The sequence below is a fragment of the Tripterygium wilfordii genome, chromosome 6 (genome assembly GCF_013401445.1).
Source record: "Tripterygium wilfordii isolate XIE 37 chromosome 6, ASM1340144v1, whole genome shotgun sequence".
NCBI classification, from domain to species: Eukaryota; Viridiplantae; Streptophyta; class Magnoliopsida; order Celastrales; family Celastraceae; genus Tripterygium; species Tripterygium wilfordii.
Window position 1 is genome coordinate 10,646,802 of NC_052237.1, and position 25,565 is coordinate 10,672,366.

The following is a 25,565-nucleotide window of genomic DNA, read 5'->3' on the forward strand; positions in this document are numbered from 1 at the left end:
TCGTTTTTAGATTATTCGTTTCAGACCCAACATACAAGTGGATCAATAGAGATCCGTCCAATTGAATTTAGGATTATACTCTTATATCAAGTTGAAAATCTCAAGTCACTCGTATGAACAATATTAAACTGTGAGGTATTATTAGCTGTGGCATATACACGCATACAAACAAACTAAACTGTCATTCTCAATCTCCAACAATAATGTACAGTCATGTCGATGGGGCTAGAGACAGTAACTATTTGGAAGTGTGAGTCACGAGTTTCACGGAGATAAGGATTCAGGATCTCAGTTATCCAAATTGTTAAGGTTTATACACAAGATTCAATATATGTATAATGGGCGTTTTTTTTTTTTTTGAGAAGAAAAATCCATTAGAAAACGACAACTACAAAGCTTGTCGATCCTTTTGTATAAAGGCCTCGACTTGCAGCGGGCACGTAGCCCTTCAACTAAAACTCCCAGTTACATTCTTTGTCATACGGGCAAGAATATATAAATAATGGGCTCTACATGCACATTAAATTCTACGTATACATCTCAATATTTTATTGAGATAACTGAGATCGCAGTTGCTGAGATCCGGAGCAATAATGAAATCAAAATCCACGTGGTGTCGTGTCGACATTCTAAAGGGAAACCCAAAAAGCGATCTGTGGGATCATTAGACCAGGTGTAACCATTTATCACTACTAATCTACTCCTCAAGTCCTTTTTATCACTATCATGCTATCATGTCAACGGATCACATGCCACTTTCCACTGGGACCCATCTGATACCAATCACATCTCCTACTTCTTCAAACCCTTAGCACGTGGCGCTCGTTCATCCGACCACCGCGATATGGCCTATTATGATTTCTCTCTCTCTTCTTCTCGCTCACCGGAGCCACCAAACAAATGTAAAACCGAGTGTATCATTTTATAGGAAAAAAAATTGGAAAACAGCAGCGGAGGAAAGTCAGGTCAACAGCCGTATATGGATGACGGAGATGGGCGGCGCATGATAGGATGCCCCGGGAGTGTCCATGATAGGACGATAATCAACCCGATAATGCTTAGATTCCGGCCGATTGCACCGAGGCCGACAACCGTTGACACCAGCAACGGTTCTTCGCCGACGGATATCAAGAACGCGGTGTTTGCCAAATCGAGGACTAAGAGAAAGTACGTCAGGGTTAAGAAAACCAGTGGCGGTTGTAAGAGAAGGAGGAGAAAATTATCAGATCAAGAACGAGTGAGTGAAGATTCTGAGGGAAAGAATATTGTGACGCTACAGTTACTTCCGGAAAGAACAGACGGTGATAAACAGCCTCCGTGCGATGGATCTTGGAGCACACAGGTGGATCACAACCCTTCGATGAATAAAGCTCCAGTTGACTCGTCAGATCTGGCGGTGGTGGAGTCGTGGCTGACGGTCGAGAGCATGACAGACGCATGTAGTCATATGGGAGGGGTAGGGAGTACAGACGGTGAGAGAGTGAAGAATCTGGAAGCCGACACGTGTCCCTCGTTGATTTCGGATAATTTGAACAGGGTAACGTGGGTGAATGGAGCATATAAGAAGATGGTGACGGTGGCGGAGAACCGAGACGGGAGGTTACCGGAGATGGTGGTGCGGTTGGCGATAAAAGAGAAGCTACCGGTCAGTGGCGGACTGTTTACGTGTCAAATGAGGGTGCAGAACACGTGGCGGGAGGAGAGGTGGTCAAAGTTGGTGCCATGTGATGTGTGGAGGATGGATTTTGGAGGATTTGCATGGAGGCTAGATCTCAAGACTGCCCTTAGTTTGGCTCTATAGATATTGCTATGTGTGATTGTCTGTAGGTAAGAAAATATTATATTTTGATTATACAGCCATGTATGGAAACTGGTTTCCTAAATTAGGCTACTATATGTATATATTGAAAACTTGCTAAAAATGGAAACCTTGAAGAGAAGCAATGACTACCACAAGATTTGCTAGATAACTGCAGATTGTGGATGTACACAATTACAAGGGAATTAAGGATGAACTAGCGATGACGTGTTATGTGTTCTTCATGCCACGTAAGATTTGATATGTTTATCGTTCAAATATATGTTGTTTACGCTACACTTGGTAGAATGATTTCTGGAGATGAGGGAACTATAGAATTCTTCAGAGTTTACAATTCTCATACAATGGTTGGAAACAAGCTTGGTGAAGAAAATACAAAAATATTGTATGATGTGACACATCTTTCAAACATTAGATGAGAATCATACGCTATGAAAATTGCAAAGCCCCCAGATCTGATCTGGTTTGTGGGATTGCCTTGGGAGGGAAGTGGAGGATTTTAGTAGAAAAAATGTAAATGCATTAAGGGTAGCATTACATCATGTGATTACTATATTGTGGATGTAACAAGCACAATGGTTTCCCATAAGGACCCAATGAAAAGACTTGTTTCTTAAAGCTAAATAACAAAATAATATCAAGTATAAAACGTAGTTAAAATTTAAAACACGTTTTCTATTGAATAATTACTCAAAAAACACATATATTTCAATGAAGCTGACTGCAAATGATTCCATACTGATAAAGGCTCCGCAAAGTAAGAGACATATAGATATGATAGCTAGGATTAGATTCTTCATGTTCATGTAACGTCATTGGTGAGAAGATTTATATTACAGAATTGTAATGTCAGTAAATTTTATGTATTTGCTTGGGTTAAATATATATATGTTTAAGATTCGATTCTAGTGGAAAACATATTTCTCAATGGTATTGAAAAAAAAAAGTAAGTTTCATCATGCATGAATATTTATGTATTTGGTTGGGTTAAATATATATGTGTTCAAAATTCTACTCTAATGAAAAACATATTTCTCAATGATATTGAAAAAAAAAAGTAAGTTTCATCATGCATGAATATTTCTATGGATAATGTTAGAGACCACCAAAATATGATCCCCAAAAGTCCTCAAATTTATGTGACATTAAAATAGTCATTGATTAAAAACACATATGTAAGACCCACTTCACATCCAACACCCCAAAAGTCCCCAAATTTATGTGACATTAAAATAGTCATTGATTAAAAACACACATGTAAGACCCACTACACATTAAATGAGAGTCTTTTGAAATCATTTTTTTAAAGTCTCAAGCATTATTAGACATGGCAACAGGGCGGGGGCGAATCATGGCTGCCCCACCCCCGCCCCTCACCGCCACGGGTCCTCGCCTCGCACGGAAATATCTGTCTATGAATTTTTTTAGAATGTTTTTATCAAGAATAGAACTTGAGACATCTAACATATATGACTAGTACTCATACCAACTAAGCTACATAATATTTTTTTGATTGAAGAAACACGATAATTCAATATATTTTATTAAAAAACCATTACTATTAAAATAAGATTTAAAAATAAAACTATTTTACGCATGTATAGTGGGGCAGGTTGCTGGTCGGGTTGGGAGGCAAACCCATCCCCACCCCCCATGCGGATTGAAATTCTTTGCCCCATCGTCCCACATAAGCCTCGGATAAGTGAAAATTCATGAGAGTCAAGTCAGATCGGGGCGGGTCACGAATTGTCATCCCCTGCTTTATCCTAATTTTATATACGGCTCGCTGTCCATAGTTTTAGACTTTTAGCATTCTTCGTATTGGGTATTTTCTTTAAAAAACAAAAAGGAAAAGGAAAGAGTAGGTGGCAGTACGAGAAACCAATTCCACCAATGCAAATTTCGACCTTTTCTTTTACAGACAAATCCAACAAAATCTCTCCAAAGATACTCATCCCAAATTAACCAGCCACGCGTCCTCATCATGCAATCATTTTATCCTCATACCCCAATCGCCTTTTAAGAGCGTGAAATAACAAAAGAATGTTATTGGCTTTCGGTGTAAATCACGGCCGCAGAAAGCTAGTGGGGGGAATTCAGAACTAAGTGGTTCTGTACTAATCAATGAGAACCACGTGTGCTATTTCTCGAACTGTCCCCAAAGGTAAACATCTCCACTCACAGAGTGATGCTGCTACTACCCGACGCAGTGTACACGTGTCCCGTTGCTTTCGGCAGTGCTCGACACATTCTCTTCTCTCATTGGCCAGCATAGGACCAAACAACGACCGCATAGTTAAATTGGTCCCACCTCCAGAAAATTCTGGAAGTACACGCGTCGGTTTACTAGCTCAATGTGACTGCACCACAGCTGTGATTGTCGCCTGAGCTACACAGTACAGAGCATGAAATATATAACCATATATATTTAACAGGATAGAGAGTGAGAGAGAGAGAGAGAGAGAGAGAGAGAGAGAGAGAGAGAGGGGAGAGTGTTGTGTATGGATGGTGGAGAAGGGCGGCGCGTGAGATTATATAACCAGGACGCAGTGGATAAGACGATAAACAACAGGATAATGCTCAGATTCCGGCCGATTGCACCGAAACCAGCCGCTGGGGATCTGAATCACGAGGCGAATCAAATAGAGAGCAAGAACAAGCCGTTAAACCAGAGAAGATCGAAAAGAAAGTACGTTAGGGTTCGGAAAAACCTGCGAAAGAAAAAGGTAACTGTAAATGATCATGAGAAAGGTTACAACGATGGTGCAAGCGATAATAATAAGGTCACCACTCTACAGCTGTTTCCTGAGAGAAGGGATTGTCTGGAAGAGCAGTCCACCAGCAGGAAGAATGGATCTTGGTTAAGTTTTGGTGCAGATAATTTTGTCCACCTTCAAGAGATCAATATGCAAGATAAAACTGAGCCGTTGATCAGTTTGACGAGTAGAGTGATGGATTCAGATCAGATGCCGACGCCCAAAATCATCTCGCCTGAAAAGAGGGTAGCGGAGGAGTCGTGGGTGACGGTGGAGAGCGTGACAGACACTTGCGTGGATGTGCAAGCGTTAGGGTGTACGGACGCAGAGAGAATAGTCAATCTGGAAGCGGACAAGTGTCCCGGGTTCATATCAGACGGTCACCAAGTCGTGCGGTGGGTTAATGGGGCCTATAAAATGATGGTGACGATGAGGGGGAGAAATCATGAGGTCCCTGATCAGGTGGTGGTGCGGTTGATGATGAAAGACAGACTACCTTATGATATTCTCGAGTACAAGGCATTTACGTGCAGGATTAGGTTGAAGAACGCGTGGCAAAGGGAGAAGATTGTGCCGTGTGATGTATGGAGGATGGACGGCGGAGGTTTTGCATGGAGACTCGACGTTGAGGCTGCACTCTGCTTGGGCCGTTAACAATCATCAGGTATGTATACATACATACATATATATACATATATATATATATGTTGAGAACCTAAATTAATGTATGTGGCATTAAAATAGTGATTGATTAAAAATATACATATAAGATTTACTTCACATTGAACACTTCACATTCAATTCAATGAGGGTCTTTTGAATTATTTTTTTAAGTCTGAAACATTATCCATATAAATAATGCATATTTCTTTTCAGCCTCTTTGTTGGTTGTTCTATTGACCTAAATCGACAAGCCAACAGAACAACTTAACAAACACAATTAGCAACAGCGACAACAAGGACAGGTGGGCAAATACTAGGATAGCAGTTGACCAAAGCTATTCATATTTAAATATTTAACCCACAAAAAACATACTTTACCATCAACAACAACAATGACAAAGTAATATATGTGTGTGTTTGGGAGAGCGATTGTATTGATTTTCAACGTTAATTGTTAAGCTGTGAAAAAAAAATTGAGTTTAAAGCTCTATAATAAGTTGTGAGGTGTTTGGTGGAACTTTTATTGTTGTTAATAGTTAAGTTTGGTAAAAAACTTATTTTTATTATAATTATAATTATTATGAATGAATAAACATAATAATTTATAAGTATAATTATTAATTTAGAAGTATATTTTATGTGTATTTTTTAATTTTAAATATTTTATTTCAATATTAATATTAATTATTATAATTATAATTATAAATGAATCAATATAATTAATTTATTATTATATTTTTTTTATAAAGTTATTACGTTTAAAACAATTTTTATTAAAAAGTTATTAAGTATAATACTAAATAATGTTGAAACTGTAATTTTTGAGTGGGTCCCACGACCTATCTAAAAATATTAAATAATGCAAAACGTATGGGACCCATACAAAAATAAATTTAAAAAAATAGGCTACACACTTGTTGTTTTGGAAGCTTTTAACCTCGTTTGGTGGGGTAGCCTGGGAAAACGGATCCGTCCCAACAAACGCCCCACCAAACAGAGCCATATATATATATAATACTCCTATATGCTTATCCAAGGTAAAGAAAGTACTATAAATAAATAATACAGAAGACAAAATTACATAATAAATAAAATAAAACTTACTACATTGAATTCCTTAAAAATAAATAAAATTTCAAGGAAGAGTTTTGATGATGATTATAAATCTATCGATCGAGAAGCTAGCTTGTCATGAGTTTAATGATCATCACATTGTGATCCTAATGGCTGGTTTCACTATATAGTAGGAATTATAGGGAAAAAAACACGTGTATATATATCATCTCACAACTATATATATAGTTGTGCAATATCACATGTACAATATCACATTCATCTAACTTGGTGTCCACATGTTAAATGCAACCTTATGAAATTAAAAGCATAACCACCTTTTAATTGTATTCACAAACTTCTTATTATTCACAATTATAATTATCTCATCAACATACAATGATAAGATTACAAACTTATCTTCTGATCCTTTAATATATACATGGTGCTCTTCATCAATCAAGATGAAATTCTATAATATTATCACACTATGGGAGGGTATATACAATTGGCTAAAACTATTTGAAACCAAGTGTTGGTTTCTGATGCAACGTGACATGGTGGAAAGGGCACAAACTTGGACCTGTTGATTCAACACACGAATATCAGGAACAAGTCTACTTAAATCTGTTGATTTGACACACGAATATCAGATTTAAGGCTTCAATACTTTGTTGATTTGAATGAATACCAAAGAATTGAAAAAAAGACTATTGTCTATTAATTTTTATTCAACTCAAAACTGAAATTTCTCAATGAGGGTTACAATCTTAAATAGTTAACTAAACGAAACCCTAGTCAAACCCTAAATACTTCTAACGAAACCAATACTTAAAAAAATACTAGACTCCTAAAAAAATAATACTAATTGATTTACAAACAATTGATTTCCTAAAATACCAAAATAAAATATTTATCAGAAATATTTCATCTGCATCAGTTTCATATAAATTTCTTCTTCTAATTATTCATTGTCCATACTTGACATTGTAATCAGAATTAGACGATTCAAAGTCAGTTTCATATAAATTTCTTCTTCTAATTATTCATTGTCCATACTTGACATTGTAGTCAGAATTAGACGATTCAAAATAAATCTATTTGCAGGAGAAAAAATTTCCTCATAATCAATTCTTCCTGTTATATATACCTTTTTGCCGCAAGGTGATTCTTACATTTTTCAATTGAGCTATCAACCTTTCGTTAATCTTGAGAACTCACTTGTTTCCAATAGTTTTTTTGTCTTTTTGGTAGATCAACCAAGAACTCACATGGGACCATATGTCACTTTCTCGGCCTCCAATGACCTCCATACTCAATTTTTCATTCTAAATTCAATCGTGTGCCCGATTTTTTCAAAAAATGACGGTAAATATGATAACCTCTCCCATCCGAGAGTGGGTTTTTTGTATTTAGGGTGTTCTTCAACCTTTTAAAACCCTAATTTTTAGAAAATTAAATAAGTTTTGAAAATAATTCTCATCAACTTTCTAAACTTATATCTCACTCATTTCAAGTCCAGATCCTATGTATAATATATCGTTGAAAATATTGAAATGCTTAGCATTTTCCAAACTTCGAGTAATAGACATAATAATGTGTGTAGAGAATTATTTAAGTCACAAACATCTCGGTTTGACCATGTTATCGAAATTCCAAAATTTCAACCAATATTGTTGCTTAAACCTATTTTCTTCATTTTAAATGATCACAACTATTCATAGATGTTATATAGATGATAATTATGTGAAGCAAAAAAGGGTAAAATACCAATGTTAAATGACATTACGTATCAAACATGAACGTAATCCAAATTTGACATATCCAATGTATATCATATTCATGTTGGTATGAGATACATCATGGAATGGAGTGTACCTTGGTACCCAATGATTAAATGGAGCCTTACAAAGTTGATAGGGAAAGAGCTAGCCTGCCTTATTCATTTTTCTACGTATACCTCCTTTAATTTTGTGTGAATTTGTTCAATCAAAAAGGTGGTTCTTTGGGAGGATTTTGTAACTCATCCATTGGAAGTTACAACTCCTTACGTCTGTCCATATGCATGGCTGCTTCAATAGTTAGGCGCCAATGCTGATCAAGGTATGGTTAGACCCACGATTTGAAGTTCGAATCCCACCTGATAAATAAATAAATTTGGGAGTGGTCTAGAGCATGAGTCACACCGCTCCTGCCGAAAGGTGGAGAATTTCTTCGATGTGTTTTTTATTATATAAAAAAAACATTATAAATATTTTAAAGGAGAGAACAAAGTTATAGAACATGACAATATTTAAATAAATAAGCAAATAATAGATCTATGATTAGTGTATTTGGCTGTTTGTGGATATATATTGATGCCGCAGGCTAATTAGTTGTATATATATATATATATATATATATATATATAGTAGTTTAGGATTATGATTTAAGGCATTGTAGGTTATCAATAATTATCACTTGAGGATTGTCAATCCACGAAAGGTCTTCTTTTTGTATTTAAAATTTTCAGTTAGAAGGAAAAAAAATTAACAATTTTTTGAGTGAATATGTAAGTGAAGAATATAATATAAATTAATTAGGATTATTAGCATTATTTACTGAAAATTAAAATTTCATATACGGGTTTGGTTTAGGAATCGAACCCACATCTTCCAAAAATGATATGCTATCTCTTGACAATGAGGTTTAACAATTAAGTTGGGAGTTGATTATGCTATGGTGATTCTTAATACTATTCTTCTAATTTCTTATAAATACAATATATTCTGTTATTGGAATTTATTTTCTCCTCTCCCTATATATATGTGCGTATCTTTTTATATATTTGAATTACTAGACTTGTTTCTAACCATTTTGTTGTTTGTACAAGCTTTTATATGCAGGTCAAGTATTGTAAGCAGGAGAAGGATTTTACCATATATAAAGACTCTTTGAAAGTGTAAATACATACATACATACATATATATAAATATGACGCAGTAGTTTCAATAAGAGTAGTCGCTGTATTAGAAGAATGCATGCGAAGGAGAGTGCTGATCACTCTTTAACTGTTTCAAAATATTCATCATATATATATATATATATATATATATATATATATATATATATATATATATTTTGTAGGAGAACTCATGAAAGCAGGTGAATGATCTTTGATTGATGGTTGCATGTCTTCCTCTGGTACCCTCCATGTTTTTATAGATGTAACTTGTAAGCATAAAAATCTTGTTCTTGAGTGGCGGTTGATTAGTCATTATTTTACCTTCAGCCTCTTATACCTTCTGGGTTAATTGAACTTTTGATCACTGAAAGATATCTAAATTTCATTTTGGTCACTAAAATATCAAATGTTCCAAGTTAGTAACATAAAAATTTAGTTTGTTCCACATTGGTCAATCAGGCAAATTTTGACTCTTTCAGATAGTTAACTTGTTTAGATGACATTAAAAAATCAATTTAAAATATTTTTGTGCAAATGTGGCCTGACAATTGCAAAGGTGGAAAATCAATAATTTTCATTTAAAAAATGGCAAATTTTTTTAAAATTTTTTCAACGGCAAAGATGTTGTCTTTTTATTCACAATTTTTACGACATATATAATTTACATGCAATGTTTCTTTCAACAATCTACTCTAAACCCATCAGATTTTAGTAGTTTGAACCCATCCTCCATTGGCGGTATTTGTAATCTCGTCGAACAACGAGACAATCAAAGCCACTGTAGGGTTATCAGTGACAATGGAGTCAAGTCGGGATTTGTGGCTATTAAGGCAGACAAGAGTGGAGTAGGGGGACATTGTTCTGAGATGAGTATGATCATGAGGAAAGAAAGTTCTTAAAATTAGGGTTTAAAATTTGGAGATTTTTGGAGGGGCAATGTTCTTGTCATAGTGAGTCTCGTAGTCCTTCAATTTTGAATCAAGGGATGAGAAAAAATCTTTATTCCGACAAGGTTGGGTACTAGCACCTGCAAGAATCATAAGTTGGCTTTAGTCAGATAATCACAATCTTTTTTTTCTGATTTGCAAATTTCATTATGAATAAGGGAGAAGTACCACAGGGGCTCTTGTACTTTGCAAAACGAATCATTTGAGCCCTCTTTTTTTTTTGGGTCATTGAAGCCCCTCTACTAGAAAGAATGGACTCCATTAGCCCTTGTATAAGATTTTCGTTAAAAAAAACGTTGATTTGGCAAAAAAATGGCATGGATTTTATTTGAAGAAAATTGAAAATGACATAGCAATTGAAGGGTTAAGTTGACAATCTCTCACATATCTTCATTTGTACAGAAACCCTAAAATTGTAGAAACTCTTACAGAGAGTCATGTGAGAGGAAGGGTGCCGTCGATCTAGGTTTTCCATCTGAGAGACGCTCTTACCACATCTTGGTTTGATTTGAGAGATGATCATTGTCGAAATGACTCCAACAAAGACCATGATTGTTCAGCGAAAGCAAATACAAGAGGAGGCGAGTTTGAGCTTAGGGTTTTCAATATGAATTCGATTTGGGGTTTTCCTTGTATCCTTTCTCACATGGTTACAATTATGTTTTTTCACTACTCTTCTAGTAGCTCAGATAGGGAAATTGTTTCTGAAGATAACTCCTCAGAGGATGAGGAGGAGATGATTGTTGCAAGGTAGAAAGTTAGAAACTATAGAAGGGGATGGGGGGATGAAGAAGAATCAATGGTAATTGACCGTGGAAGTGATACTATGAAGAAGAAGAAGAATGGAGCTGATGGAGGACCATCTGAAAGTTGATGTTGTTGATATGTTTTTGTTGTGTCCATCTCTGTTTTCATTTATGTGTATGTTGGAAATGTTGGACCATATTTTGTAGTATAAAGTGTGTGGGGTTCTTTGACCCAAAAAAATGAAGTTTAAAATAATTCTAAATAAAATGTAACATTTCTACTTTCAGAGGAAAAAACAAATCAGACACATGTCATTATTTTATTGGCTAATGTTAGTCAACATATTATAATTTATGAGAAAATCCAACACAAATAGATAATTGCAACATAGGGATTGGGGTAAGCTGCGATCTGCCCTTTTAAATCTCAGCCGTTTCTATCATCAAATGGTTAAGACTATCGCCACATTAGCAATCCAGAACCCTAGTACCCTACCCTCAAAAAAGAAGAAAGAAGCCTGCTCTCCCTCATTCCCTCTCGTTCTGGCGTCTCTCTCAACCAATATTTTTGTCTTCATCTAATATGTGAAATGTTTTTGTCTAGAGATAAATTGTAATTTTTGACTTTTGTTTTAGCTGAACAAATTGCAAATGTTAAGACTCCATTGCAATTGCTTGGTTGTTTCATTTATTTTCTTCTATGGGATCACATGGACACAATTTGACATACATATGTTGTGAATTAAGTGGGTGTTTATGGAATATCAGAATGAAGAAACAACATTACCATATTACTGATCAATTGGATAATACATTACCAATGAAGAACAGAAAAGAAGATTGAATGAAAAAAAAGCCAAGCCCAGAGTAGTCTCTGTCTCCTTGAGACTAAATCGCCTCCCCACCGTCGGTTTGCTTCGAGGAATATAGACGACAGTCTCCCAGGATAGAATGGCCACAGCTCTGCACGGAATGGAAGCTTCAAACCGGGCAACTCTCGGAAACAACAAAGGCAGCTCTCAACTCTCTCTAAGAACAAATGCAAATGCTTTGAAGGTGTGATTTGTGAATGATATGGAGGCATCTATTTATAGTGCTTGGGAGGTATCAAGGATTGGAAGCTCATCTACACAGATAATATTGGTATAATTCCAATATTTTTTGAGAATAATCAAAACACAGATAAAATTTAATCTGTAATACAGACACGCGCGAACCGAACCGGACGGACGGCGGTGGCGCGCGGTCATTTTTGCATAAAGTGCATTCTTTTCCTCCTACAGAAGCTTGGGTGCCCTTGGGCCCAAGTCATTAGTTCAACCCTCACTCCTATAAACAAGAGTTGGTTCACTAAATCCTCCAATGTGGGACCTTTATTCTTCCTCAAACTTAGTCATGCCCAAATGGCTTACTTTGAAATAACATTTCATTCACTATATTCATGGCTTTGAACAAGTGAACACACATAATTATTCTCCACATGAAACTTGGTAGATTCATGTTTAGTTCCAACATATCCAATAATTGGATCTCATTTCAATTCATGGTCAAAGACATGAATTTCCAACAACATATACAATAGTTAAGCAAAACATAGTCCCAATTCAGGCTTAGTCACAATTCAAAATCCTCACTTTCTCAAATTCATGTTTAGATCCACGCATAGCAACATCATATATACTTGCACAAATCTAGGGCGAGACAACCATAACCAACTCTATTCGGCGATAAGGACTGTAATCCAGTTGTGCAACTAGTCAAGTCGGGAGCAAGAAAGAAAGGATAGCAAAGATCTACTTTGAGATAGCCCTTTCCACCTTGATCACCGTCGTCGCGAAGGCACTTAAAGTTGCGAAAATCCAACGGAAGATCAAGCCACCGTCGGTGAGAAAATCTAGCGGAAGATCAAGCCACCGTCAGCCAAAGATAGTCAGTGTTTCATAAGCACCGTTATAACGGGTTAATACCAATTTTACACATCGAAAGATAATCAATGTTTCAATTTACACACCCTTATTTAAAATCTCTCACATAAAAATGCTATAGTCATGATTAAAAAAAAAAAGTTTAAACACACAGAACAACAGGACACCCAATAATTTAGGCAGCAGTTTAAAAAAATAATAATCCTTTAAAGAGGGAAAAAAAATTGGGGAAGAAAGTCAGAGTGCAATATTGTAAAGTTACTAAAACATGCCTTTAAATATTTTTTCCTTCTTCTCAATTTTTTTTTCCTTAACAAAAAATAACCTTTTTAAATTTTTTTTTTCCTTAAATATCCTTATAACTATTATTCTCTCTCGTCTTTCACGTTCAATCTGTGTTGCGGACTTGTGGGTTTCTTACTTTTTAGTATGATGGAAACCCTAATTTCTTCTCAATCTCTCCCAAATCTCCCTCTCTTTCTCTCATTCTTTCTGATCATTTACTTGATCGCTTATTTCGTTGTATTTCGCAATTGGAGCCCCATAGTCCGACCCGAAGCCTCCAGTTGCTTGATTTCGCTCTTCCATGGCACTCCGGCGGTTTTTCTTGCCGCCAGTGCAATCATCGCGGACTCGAACCGCGGTTTCTCGTCGCCGAACACTGGAGCTCAGAATTCAGTTCTCGATTATAGCATTGGCTACTTCTTGACTGATCTCCTTCACTACATTGTCTTCTATCCTCGCGATCTCCTCTTTATTGGCCACCACTTGGCCACTCTTTTCGTGTTCGTCACCTGCCGATACCTGGTCTTGCACGGAGCCTTCTCGATTTTGGTGCTCTTGGTGCTCGCCGAGGTCACCAGCGCCTGCCAGAACGTCTGGACTCTTGCGACGGCACGGAGAGGCGATTCGAAGTTTGCAGCCAAAGTGTATGATCTCTTGTCCCCTCCATTTTATGCGTTTTACTCGGTTGTTAGGGGAATTGCGGGTCCTTATTTCGTGTACAGAATGGGGGTCTTCTTTATCAGTGGCGAAGCTGATAGTGTGATTCCTAGATGGGTTTGGATTTCATGGATGGTTGTGGTGGTGATGGCTATTTCAGGTAGTCTGTTGTGGATTTGGAATTTGTGGGTCGAGTTGTATAGAGGCAGGAGAGTTAGATTGGAGGAGAAATTGAGGTAACTAATGGTATTGGATCGGGGAAAAATAGAATTGTCTTTTTCTTCTCTGTTGTATTGATTGAGGCTATAAAATCGAATAATTGGGCCTGCAAATGTTGTTTATGTTGAAACTTTTTCGTGAATTGTGTAATTTAAGATTTTAAATTTCAAGATAGAAATCCCTTCTTTCTAGCTCACTATATCCAATTAGCATCGCTATACACTTTCACTAATCCTCGTATCCCCGTATCCGTAGACTCGCACTCATGTCGGTGCAGACCCATCCGTATACTCGCACTCGTGATGGTGCAGACCCGTTTTGGGTCTGCAAATTTAGCTCAGTTCTTGTAAACTAACCTCTTGAATATGAGGAATATTGCATTCCATCTAGTAGATTATTGGTTCAAAATATCTGAAGAAGCCTTTGATGTTATATGTGTAATTTGAGTTTCTGTTCTTAATTTTGGCTCTCACTGCTAGTTATTTGTCCATCATTAGATTTTCTTTGAATGGAAGATATTTGAATAATATGTTGCTCTCGCTGAATGCTAAACATTCACCCAAGAAATTATTGGTATGCTAGTACCAAATATGTTCATTATAGTAGTCATCACTCATTAGCTGCTCTGTTTGCAGTCAAAATTTGGTGTTATTTGGTCATCTGAATATGTAGTTTTGACTCTTATGATTAATTATCTGCACTTTTACATTTTGCATTAAGCTGTTGGTTGCAATTGGCCAACCAGAAAGGTATAATTTATTCAGTAGGTGTAACTGGCCTGGATTTTATGCATTGGGTTGCTGATTGTGCACTGCCCCAGCCAGAAAGTATTCATTTTTCTCTTTTGGTCCTTTTGTGACAAATTAGGTAATGATTAGGTGAGTCTCTTTACTATCTAAAGACATTACTAAGCTGCCATGTATTGGTTGGGGCATTGACTTGCTATTGTTTCTATTTGCATCTGAAATAATGAACGAACACTTCCTTGTTAACATATATGTTCTCTGGTACTGATCTGGCAGTCGTAATTTCTCAATACAGACTATTACATCAAAAACATACATAGTAATAAATTGAAATATAATCCCTTCTTTCTATTTAATTTTGGGGTATCAATCGATTGTAATTGTTGTTTGTTAATGTTGAAAAATACTGGGTGAAAGTGTGTAGGTGAGTATTATAAATTTGAGGATGACAAATGGTAGCAGTGTGGATGGGAAAATGATAGCTAATGAAGAAAGTACTGTTTCTTTTAAGATGGAAGTTTGCTTTGTGTTGTGATGCTCCAACCAAACATTATGGTTCAAGAATCAAGAAGCCTCTGTTAAATTGGTGTGACTGTAGCGATTCACTTGTGGAAGTTGATTTTGTAGGTTTGACTTGGTGTCCGAAAAAAAAGCTTATTATTCTGAACTGTTGATGCTGTAGACTATAATGTGAGCGTGATTATGGTCGTTCTGTTTCAAGTCATCCGGAAGAATTCAATAATCTCAGTGCTACAATTTTCTTAGGGTTAGTGATTTTGGTAGCCATTTATTGTTGATTGTGCTGCTAAATAGTAAATATGCTCTAGTAAATGAGATTACTTGACTGGTTTCATTTCCTCTCTTAGTGCTAGTTTGTGATGGACTTGTTTTCATCATTCAATGTTGAGTTGGAGTCGCTATGCCCAAAATAAAAAAGAACTCTAGTATGAGAAAGCAGGAATGTGCAAATTGTTTCCAGTTTGAAGCCACATGAACCTCACCCCCCCCCCCCCTCCCCCCCCCCCCATTTAGGGCATTAAGAGCCTTATCTACTAGCAGTGACAAACCCCAGTTTAGCCTGCGAAAAGTAGATTATTATTTTTTAGTTATTTTTTTGTTTTCAGTTATGGATCATATGACTTCTTGGACTCTGCCACCCCTGGTATCTAGCCATCTTATTTCACATTTAAAATGTTCATTCTACTGCCTACATCATATATTTCTTTTGAAATGATTGATTATAAGTAGAACTTGTAGTTCTTGGCTTGGAGTATGATATTCTTCAACTTTATTCCCAAACACATAGTAGTACCCAACAAGAGCTACTGGGAGTCTGGGAAGTAGCACAATGCCATAACAAGATTTTCCTCCCGTGACCATGTAGACTACTTCACAAATCTGCTGTTGAGGAACCACAATGTATAGACCATGCTTCTCTCCAAATGCGCGCTGGTCAAGTTCATGATATCGATCGAACCAGTTCCCAGGTACCATCTTATGCATCTCAACCATTTGCCATAAGAGTATATAAGGTGATGGTCCATGACAACACCAGAATTGGACGCCTGTTTTTCAAACCCAGGACAACTTGGTTTATGGGATAACAAGGGATTAATTCCTTCAAGCCCCTAAAATACATTCATACTCTTGTTTGTTTTAAGGAAAATTATGGTTTGAGAAAGTCTATGATTTTCCCGTGTTTGTTATAAGAAAATGCAAGTGTCACTCAAAAAGATATAGAATTTTAGCCAAACTTAAGAAAACTAACTACTTATCAATGAATTTTTTTGGTTTTTAATATCACATTTGCACACCGAAAGGTAATCGTCGTTCCAATTTTCAATTTGGTTGCCTAAAGATTAGAATGTGTCAAATAGATTACTCGAACAGATTTCAAATTTTGGGCGGCCAACATGGTAGAAAATCGGCTCTAATCATATCAAACCATCATAATGTAAGAGATTCCTGATTTGCCAAAGACAAATCATCAAGAGAAGAGAGACGTTTTATATATATAAATACACACAACTACAAAGAAACCAAAGCGACTAGAATTGAAAAACACACTAATAAGCATGAAGAGAAAAGGGTGCAGATGAGATGACTAATTTCTTTGTTCAGTCTTTGCATTATTCCTTCCTTCCTTCCTTCACTGAATCATATATGATGATGTTTTCAAGAGTAGAATTTGTAATCCTTGGCTTGCATAATGATGTGCCTCAATCCTCCAATTGGTGATATGACAATCAATAGACCTCCAAGAAATATGCAAGTCTGTATTTATTCATATGAAAAACCATATCAAATGAGCGTAGATTCGACGCAAAATGGATAACCAAATCGAAGGCATCAATGACAAAATTTGCATACCCAGTTAGTCCACCAAGATAGGCTGAACTTCCTTGGTTTGTAGATTGCAAGCCACATGATGCAAGGCAGCTGAAATTGAACAGAAGTTTAATAAACAGAGTTAATTTTGCCAAAAGAAAAAACATCATTTCCGGTGCGGGAGAATTTGACTTACAAAGTATGTTGTTGGGGCGAATGCAAATCCTCCGAAAAATCCCAGAAGACCTCCGAAGAAAGGGAAGGTAATCGCGACGAACATCGTGGCCACTGCAACACAAGAATGATCAAATGAATTCAAATGTCCAGATTGAAGTTTTCCTTCAATGAAAGAACTCAGCAGATGACTAGATGAGGGTACTGACCGACGTAAAGGTTGCGCACGACGAAGCGAAGCATACTAGAGGGCTTGAAATGCAGTTTCCTCACCAACAGAGTCTCTATCATGTCAAAAACTGGCATTGCAAAGATCTGCAATAACAAAAATCAAAACCCAATTCTAAGAAGACGACCCTAAACACTCAAAACATACAATCACAGGGAAACGTTGGATCGATCGAACGATACCTGGTAGCTTCCAACAACATGAACAACAACGAACATATTAGCCAGTGCAATGAGCCAAACAGGCCTATTCAGTGAGATAAGGATGTTGTCTTCAACAGAATTGCCATACATGGCGTACCCAATTAGAGCAACAGGGAAATAGCATAATGCCACGACGATATACGCGACGACAACACCTCTCCACATAGGCCCCTTTGATGGCTTCTCAGGCGTGGATGGGATGGTTGCTTGAATCTCCAGCACCACATTGTGACCAGCATACGCAAAAGCCACATCCCCCAATGCACTAAAGAAGTTGAAAACTGTTCCTGCTGTAGTTGTGGCCTTGTACCCATATTGCACATCCTCTTGAACACCCTTGTGGGCTGCTGCTGTCCAAGAAATTGTAGAGTAACTGCACCCACAACATATGTAACCATCAATTAATCAAGGCTATGCAGTTTCATATTCAGCAGCATAAGAGTCATTCTCTACAGTCTCGATATGGCCCGTGCAGTGAAGCTAGTTTATTTTTCACAGCTTATTAGAGTGATTCTCAATATGGGATTTAGGGAGAGAGCAGAGCAAGAGTACCTTAAGGACATGACTGCGGCGGCGAGAGAGATTCCGGAGATGGAGTTGAAGTTGGGGAGATGGGAGAGGATAAAGTGAACAGAAGCAAAAATCATGATGAAGAAAGTGAGCCTGATGTTTTTGCAGTCAGGGCAAACAAGATCATGGAACTTCTTCAATGATTTGCCTCCAGTGACCATGTACACAATGCAAACCCCAACTTCACAAATCAGTTGCTGAGGCACCACAATGTAGAGACCAAGTTTTTCACCAAATGCATACTGACCCAGTTCATGGTATCTGTCAAACCTTTTCCCTGGAATCATTTCATGCATCTCCACCATTTGCCATAGTGTGTATAGGGTTATTATCCATGACAACACCAATATGACCACTCCAGGTCCCCTGTAAATCAAAATCCCACAAATTATTAAATCAATTTTTTACCTATGATACCCGGACTCTTCACTTTACCCTATCGTACCGGTGTCGGGTATGCATGACACTGATATTGGTATGATACTCGGACTCTTCATTTTACCTTGCCTCCCTCTATGACAATTTTCAATTTGAAAAACCCGACACACGGATATATACCCATACCCGAATCCAGCTATCATAGATTTTGACCCAAATTTTGAGAGAAATTGTGAGAGAATATTGTTACCATCCAAGCCCTGACATGGCATAAGGGAGACTGAGAACACCAGCTCCAACCATGGCAGTGACATTGTGGAAGGCTGAGTACCACCATTTTGCATTCCTTGAAGATGTAATTGGAAGCCAATCATCAATTGCCTTCTGTTCTGCTAATTTTTCAATAACCTGTAAAAGTGAATTATAAACTCAAAAAAAATTGTTAAAAATTGAAGAATGAAAAGTGAATAAGACAAAATCTTATAAAGTTATGAGTTCGGTGAATAACAACAATACATGCCTTTCTATTCCACTTTAAGTTTGGTTGGGTGTGAATGGCCACAGAAATCAAAATCTTTAGGTGAATGAGTCTCAACAATACTTTTTCATACTTTTCATTTCTGTCTTTTTTTTAACCATGAAGGCATGAACCCATCCAAGAGACGGTCACATTAATCCCGGTTTTACATGGTAAATCCCGGATAGTCTTACACACATCAAGCAATTACAGGGCCTTGGACTCATAGGAATGGAAAATTTCGGGTATAAATCCAAAACCCAGTAAATATAGGATCTGTCCATACAACCTTTCATTTATAATAATAGCAGACAGGCCCCTGAAGTTTTGATTTATTGCATAAATACCCTTTTTTCCGTGTCAAATACATCTCTTGTGGGGTTATTCGTGAGATTTAATCAGAATTCAAGAGTCTAAAAGGTATGTTACCCTAATAATTAATTACACCAATAAAAATAAAAAAGGAGGAAGAAAGAAGATATTAATAATGGTGATTTTACATCTGAACCACTAGTTGGAGTGGTAAGAATGTTGTGTATGGCCTCGGTGACAAGGGTTTGAATCCTTCTCCCCGTTGGAAAAAATATATATTAATTGTGATTTTCTTGTAGGGATTGGAGCCTCGGTGAGAAGTTACTGACCTTTAAATTTACATTAATTGCACCAAATAAACATATCAAAAATAAATATAAAAAAAAAAGAAAAAAAAAACTGAAAAGCAAATGAAAGATCAAGAAGAGAAGAAGACAAGAAAAGACCAAAAATTCATCTTCCAACAAAATCTTCATTTTCTTGCAACCCTAATGGCAGGACAAAACACAGAAATTCAAAATCATCCCCATCACATATTCCTTCCATGGTAGTAGGCAAAATAAACACAGAATCCCACCATTAGAGAAAAAGAAAAACAACATTTGAGAAAGGCAGAGAGAGAGAGAGAGAGAGAGAGAGAGAGAGACTAACATTATTGTTGTAATCTTGATCACTTGGAACTTGAATACCCATTTGTATTGCAGAGAGAGTTGTTTTCTTTACACTCTTTGGGTTCTAGTACAAAAACCTCCCCTCACACACCACCTTATATATAGATTATAATTATAGAGAGAGAGAGAGCTAGAGAGAGAGAGTGGGAGTACTTACTAATTTTGACGTTTTTAAGGAAAAAAAATCTAAAATAGTAATAAAAGAAAAAACAATTTGTGAGCTGGAATTTTAATTGAAAATATCTCACAGAACATCTTGCTATTACATTGCAAAATTAACTAAATTTGTGGGGGGACTGTATGTGCCAGTGAACTTGGCATTAATAATTAATTAATTTCTATTTAGAGATATTTATTTCTTCAAAATAAATTTTCAATTGCTTAGTTTGTCAATCAATAAATTAAAATATAAGGATGAGGTAGATATTCTTTTAAAGTCAAAATGGAATGTTTTTTATTATGTCATTTGGAAAATTATGATATATTATGAACATACTGAAAATTGATAAAAGAAAAACAACTGCATTAATGAAATATGATAATAATTAACAAGCCATTTTAGCCTAATTGTATTTTTCTTCTCATAATTATTCCATGATATGATGATATAGTCCTTATATATTTTAAAATATATATATATGTATAGCTTTTAAAATCACATAATTCATTGATTCTTGATTAATTATGGTGTCGTTTGGTTGGCAGAATCCAGCTTTCCAAGAATAAGAATCTTCCTTTTGCTAACGATTCATGTGTTTGGCTGGTGAAATCCTTGGAATATAAAATTACAAAGAAACTTGGATTTTTCCCAAAAGAGAATTCTCTTTTCCTAGCAAAAAGAGAGGAATCCTTGGAATCTAGAATTACGAGGAAACTTGGATTCCTCCTAAATCATAAATTATTCTTTACTCCAAAAATAGAGGAATCATATTCCTTTGAATCCTCTCTTATTTTTAATTAAAACTTACAATATCTTTTTGAAAAACTCATAATTTCGACAATATTTAATAATTATGTATTTTAAACATGTCATTTTTATATTATTTTATTTCTCATTGATTAAGTATGATCATATAAAATTGAATTTTATTTTTTTCATTTTTTAACGTTTTTATATCTAAATTCGTGAACCAAAACAAGCCCTAAATAACAAAAAAAATCATTATACGGCTTAATATTGAAAATTACATGTTCATTCCTTTTGACTTGAAAGACATTTCAAAAGGTACGACAATTTGTTATTATATATATATATATATATCTTTTTGCCTACACCAACACATTCACTAGTATCAAGCTTTGCAAATTTGTTTTTTCCAAAGATGAAAAAGGTTGAGTTTTCTCTTCCTCTTCAAACCCTAACTTTAGTACTCCTAAGTACAAGCAATTAATTTGATGTAAAGACTATATTCAATCCATTGTTATTATGTGTAGATACATCTAATGTGCTCGGTCAATGAATTGCACATGACCCCAAAAGTTTACGTTTCTACTTTCTACTCAATCTTCCTTCCACTTCTCCAACTCATTTGGTGGAGCATGGACCCCACTACCACTACTCCATATATATATATATATAGATATATATATGTATGTATATGTATGTATATATATGTATGTATATGTATATATATATGTATGTATATATATATATATGTATGTATAATTATCCCATGAGGTATTAAAGTGAATTATTAAAATGAGGTTCTAACTTTTAGGGATCAAAACATTTGTTAAAAAAATTGAAAAAAAAATATATTTGTATTTTGATCCGTGTTAAGAACCCAACGACATATTTTTGTTCGAAACAAACATGAATGATAATCCTGCATCGTTAGATATAAAACAAAAAACATTTCATACACATTTTAGGTTGCATTTGATTTTTGTTTTCGAACAAAAAAAATATATCGTTAGGTTCGTAAAACCGATCAAAACACAACTATATTTTTTCTAGATTTTTAAAAAATGTTTTGGACTTTAAAAGTGAATTCTAAAAGTTTGGATCTCATTTTACAAACTCACTTTGGGCCTCATTAAAAAAGAGTTCCTATATATTTGGATCAGCCATTAACGAGTAATCCTAAGTTGACGTTGGTGGATTTGGTCAAGAGGATGCGAAAATAGTACGTCAAGACCCAAGATATTTTGTTCTTCTTCGCATACTGTAGTAGTGGTAGTGGGTCCATGCTCCCCCACCAAATGAGTTGAGAAGTGGAAGGAATATTCAGTAGAAAGTAGAAAAAGCAACTTTTTGGCCTCGTGCAATTCTTTTTCTTTTTCTTTTTTGAAACATTGGGGGATTCGAACACGGGTCATTAGAATGATGATACATAATATCTTTATCGCTTCAATTAGTGTCTTTGGTGTTCATGTGCAATTCATTGACCACTCACATTACATGTATTTACACATAATAACAATGAATTGAATATAGTCATTCTCTTAAATCGTAAAACAAGGTCATGACTTTTAGGGTGTAAAATATTTTTAAAAAAAATTAGAAAAAATATATGTGTATTTTGATCGATCTTACCAACCTAGCGATATTTTTTTGTTCGAAACAAAAATTAAATTTAACGTGATAATTTTGTATCGTTAGATATAAAACAAAATACATTTCATATACATTTCAGGTTGCATTTGATTTTTGTTTGGAACAAAAAAAATACCGTTGGGTTCGTAAGACTGATCAAAATATAAATATATTTTTTCTAAATTTTAAAAAAATAATAATTTTGAACCTTAAAATGAATTTTAAAAGTTACGAACTCATTTTAATGTATGATTGAAGAATTCTTTTATATAGATATTTCTAAAGTCCAATCACGAGTAGGGTTTTGTTGAAATTTTTGCCCAATTACACACCAATAGGTGGACTAAACAAGTTGAAGTCAACAAACAATGTTATGTGCGGTATCATAGATGCCTCGTTTGTTGGCTTCCCTAATCGCGACATGTACATCTCAAAAATTGGATAGTTAGGTCATATAAAAACAAATCTAGCACAGTCTTTCAAAGTTTTATTTTTTTTTGCGTAAATTAGTTTTTTTTAACCGATAATGACATCATACAAATTTGTCTTTAGATATCCAATGTAAATCTAAATTCGAGTTGTCAAACTCATGCACATAGCTAGAAATTTCCTATCTGACGACGGGATTAGTTGGGTTAGAACACAGTGAATGAGCATAAGGGTATTGTCCCTAATGAAAATCGAACTCAAAACTTTCTAAGTTCATAGCGTTTGGCTCCAAAAAAAAATTCACCAATTAAATTATCCCTCAAGTGGTTGCGTAAAATAGATGCCGTTGACGCTTGAGATATGTAGTTGGCAGGAGGAATATTTATACTAATTGGGACAATCATGTGGAATAGTATTTGAATTTCAAATCGAAAGTTGAAATTGTCTGCACTTGTCTTTTTTTTTAATCGAGAGACGTCATACAAGCTTCTCCTTTGTATATATGATATGAGTCTAAACTCGAGCCATCAAACCCGCACGCGCATAAGTTCATCACCTATTGATATGATAAATTGAGACAAAACCCAACGCATAGTCATCAAACTCGCACGTACATAAATTTGTCACATGATGAATAAGTAACACTGTAACAGAGATGGCCGTTACACATTTACTTATATATATGTAACATATCTATTTGACCGTAATAGTGAATTCCGCTGCGTGGCTCCCGCTGCCCAGGGGTGGCGGCAGCACCTTGTTAAGTTTCTCTTTCGCAGATCTTTGAAAACTCTCCTACTCTCGTCTCATTCATTCGTCTTCTTAATCTTGATTCTGATCCTTCACATCTGCAAACAAATCTCTTTAATTTATTATGTCCTTTCCGGATCTGCTCTTGCAAGGTCTTCCTATTTATCCTTCGCAACCTCCGCCACAACTACCTCTCCCTTGCCAGCAGAAGACATTTCCACCACCTCGGAGTACTTCTCCGATTTCTGGTGTCGTCTATGATGTAGAGAGATGGCTCTGCTTCGCCGTCGCCGTTGCTGCTGGTCATCGGTGGTGGTGGGAGTGAGATGGAGTTTCATCGAACATTTTTTGTTACAGAAAGAGAGAGAATGGGTGCGTTTGTTTCAAGTGGGTGTGTAGTCCCATGAAATCATGGACTATCACTATCAGTGAAGAAAGTGACGGTGCTGTGTTAGATATTTGGCAAATGTGACTTTACCCTCAAAATTGAGATAGAGATCCAAGCATTACAATTTAACTAGACTCAAGTCATTCAGTGAGACGGTCCAGAAAAACAAACAACATGTCTAAGTATCGTTAAATGAGATGACCTAGTTGCAACAAAGTCGTGCGAATCCGACAGATCCAGGAGAACCGGTCAAATATGACTTGCAAATCAAATCCCACATGTTATGGTTGGCTCTTGTCTCCCACTGTTAACAGAGATAGCCGTTGCACATTTACTTATATGTATGTAACATATCTATTTGTAGAATCAACATGAATGAAAGAAGTAAAGAACTCTCTTTCTACACTTGTCTTGATAGCTCTTGTTCTCTGTCCTGCTTTCTAATTTAGTTCTTTCTCTTGTTCAAATCACTTCCACAATATAACAAAATATTTCAGTACCTTCCAATTATGTTTTAGGACAATTTATGATTTTTTAAAGTTGTCTGTCAAAAGGAAAATATAATTATTAACAGGAATGCGAAATGTAACTCTCCCGATTCTCTGATCGGTGATGTGTTCAAGGCACAACGGGTAGGTTCCTCGAACCCATATCCATACCCAGAATCGGCCAAAACCTTATTCCAGATGATTTTCCGAATCATCATTCAATATTCTCAAAGATAAGTACATAAACACACACATCAAAATATTCTAAATTAGTTTCACATACTCTCTAATACACATTCTAGCTAACAATTATCCTAATATCTACCAACAACTTTTCACAGTTTCCTTCCATTTCGTCTGCTAAACTCCTCCAATCCCTGTCTCAAACAGACTCACACTATGAGAGGATTAGCATATGGGATTATACTGGAGAGGATTTCAAAAATAATAGTCGTATGAATGATTCATACGCGAAAGCATAAATAGTATTTCAGAAATCATATGGCCACGTCCACCTTTCGACATATGCAAAAAGAATATAATCAACATATATAAAGGATCTCTTTTTAAATTTATCAAACAATACTAGGCATGCCAGGTTAATAGCTTTGTTTACAATATCTGAACTTTGGAAACACAGTGTGCAGTATCTGAAGATTCTGAACTAGAAGAACATGACTTGTGGGGAATTCCACAAACAAGTAGCTCAACTGTGGGCATGAACTGTCTCAAATACAAAAAAACCAATACTAAATAGCTAAGTAGTCATTCTAACTTAATTCGTTCTCTCCAAAATCAGCTATACTGTCACGTTATGCTGGACAGAATTCAT

The 25,565-nt window shown here is 35.8% G+C and overlaps 4 protein-coding genes across 4 annotated transcripts; 3 read left to right on the forward strand and 1 right to left on the reverse strand.

Annotated features, from left to right (window-relative positions):
• The first annotated feature begins 502 nt into the window (after window positions 1–502).
• Window positions 503–1,801, forward strand: LOC120000732. The gene is made up of 2 exons (XM_038848847.1): window positions 503–673; window positions 929–1,801. Exons 1-2 carry the CDS (start codon window positions 503–505, stop codon window positions 1,799–1,801), a joined length of 1,044 nt encoding a protein of 347 aa, XP_038704775.1.
• A 2,488-nt stretch (window positions 1,802–4,289) lies between these two features.
• Window positions 4,290–9,247, forward strand: LOC120000898. Its single transcript, XM_038849067.1, has 2 exons — window positions 4,290–5,239; window positions 9,164–9,247. The coding sequence occupies exon 1, from the start codon at window positions 4,321–4,323 to the stop codon at window positions 5,227–5,229; it is 909 nt and encodes a 302-aa protein (XP_038704995.1). The 5' UTR covers window positions 4,290–4,320; the 3' UTR covers window positions 5,230–5,239; window positions 9,164–9,247.
• Window positions 9,248–13,222: 3,975 nt separating this feature from the next.
• LOC119999506 (TLC domain-containing protein At5g14285) lies at window positions 13,223–14,210 on the forward strand. The gene has a single exon (XM_038847115.1). The coding sequence runs from the start codon at window positions 13,283–13,285 to the stop codon at window positions 14,033–14,035; it is 753 nt and encodes a 250-aa protein (XP_038703043.1). The 5' UTR covers window positions 13,223–13,282; the 3' UTR covers window positions 14,036–14,210.
• Window positions 14,211–16,749: 2,539 nt separating this feature from the next.
• LOC120000842 (lysine histidine transporter 1-like) lies at window positions 16,750–20,220 on the reverse strand. Its single transcript, XM_038849003.1, has 8 exons — window positions 20,123–20,220; window positions 18,893–19,050; window positions 18,247–18,630; window positions 17,674–18,067; window positions 17,472–17,577; window positions 17,285–17,376; window positions 17,131–17,199; window positions 16,750–17,034 (listed from the first exon to the last, which is right to left on the reverse strand). Exons 1-8 carry the CDS (start codon window positions 20,162–20,164, stop codon window positions 16,936–16,938), a joined length of 1,344 nt encoding a protein of 447 aa, XP_038704931.1. The 5' UTR covers window positions 20,165–20,220; the 3' UTR covers window positions 16,750–16,935.
• Between the last annotated feature and the right edge of the window lie 5,345 nt (window positions 20,221–25,565).

Coding starts and splice junctions, on each gene's coding strand:
- LOC120000842 (XM_038849003.1), bottom strand. CDS start 20,164: ATGGGTATTCAAGTTCCAAGTGATCAAGATTACAACAATAAT. Junction 17,578..17,673: donor ATGTTGTTGGAAGCTACCAG/GTATCGTTCGAT, acceptor TTGTTATTGCAG/ATCTTTGCAATGCCAGTTTT. Junction 17,200..17,284: donor TCGCCCCAACAACATACTTT/GTAAGTCAAATT, acceptor GTTCAATTTCAG/CTGCCTTGCATCATGTGGCT.
- LOC120000898 (XM_038849067.1), top strand. CDS start 4,321: ATGGATGGTGGAGAAGGGCGGCGCGTGAGATTATATAACCAGGACGCA.
- LOC120000732 (XM_038848847.1), top strand. CDS start 503: ATGGGCTCTACATGCACATTAAATTCTACGTATACATCTCAATATTTT. Junction 674..928: donor CTGTGGGATCATTAGACCAG/GTGTAACCATTT, acceptor ATCATTTTATAG/GAAAAAAAATTGGAAAACAG.
- LOC119999506 (XM_038847115.1), top strand. CDS start 13,283: ATGATGGAAACCCTAATTTCTTCTCAATCTCTCCCAAATCTCCCTCTC.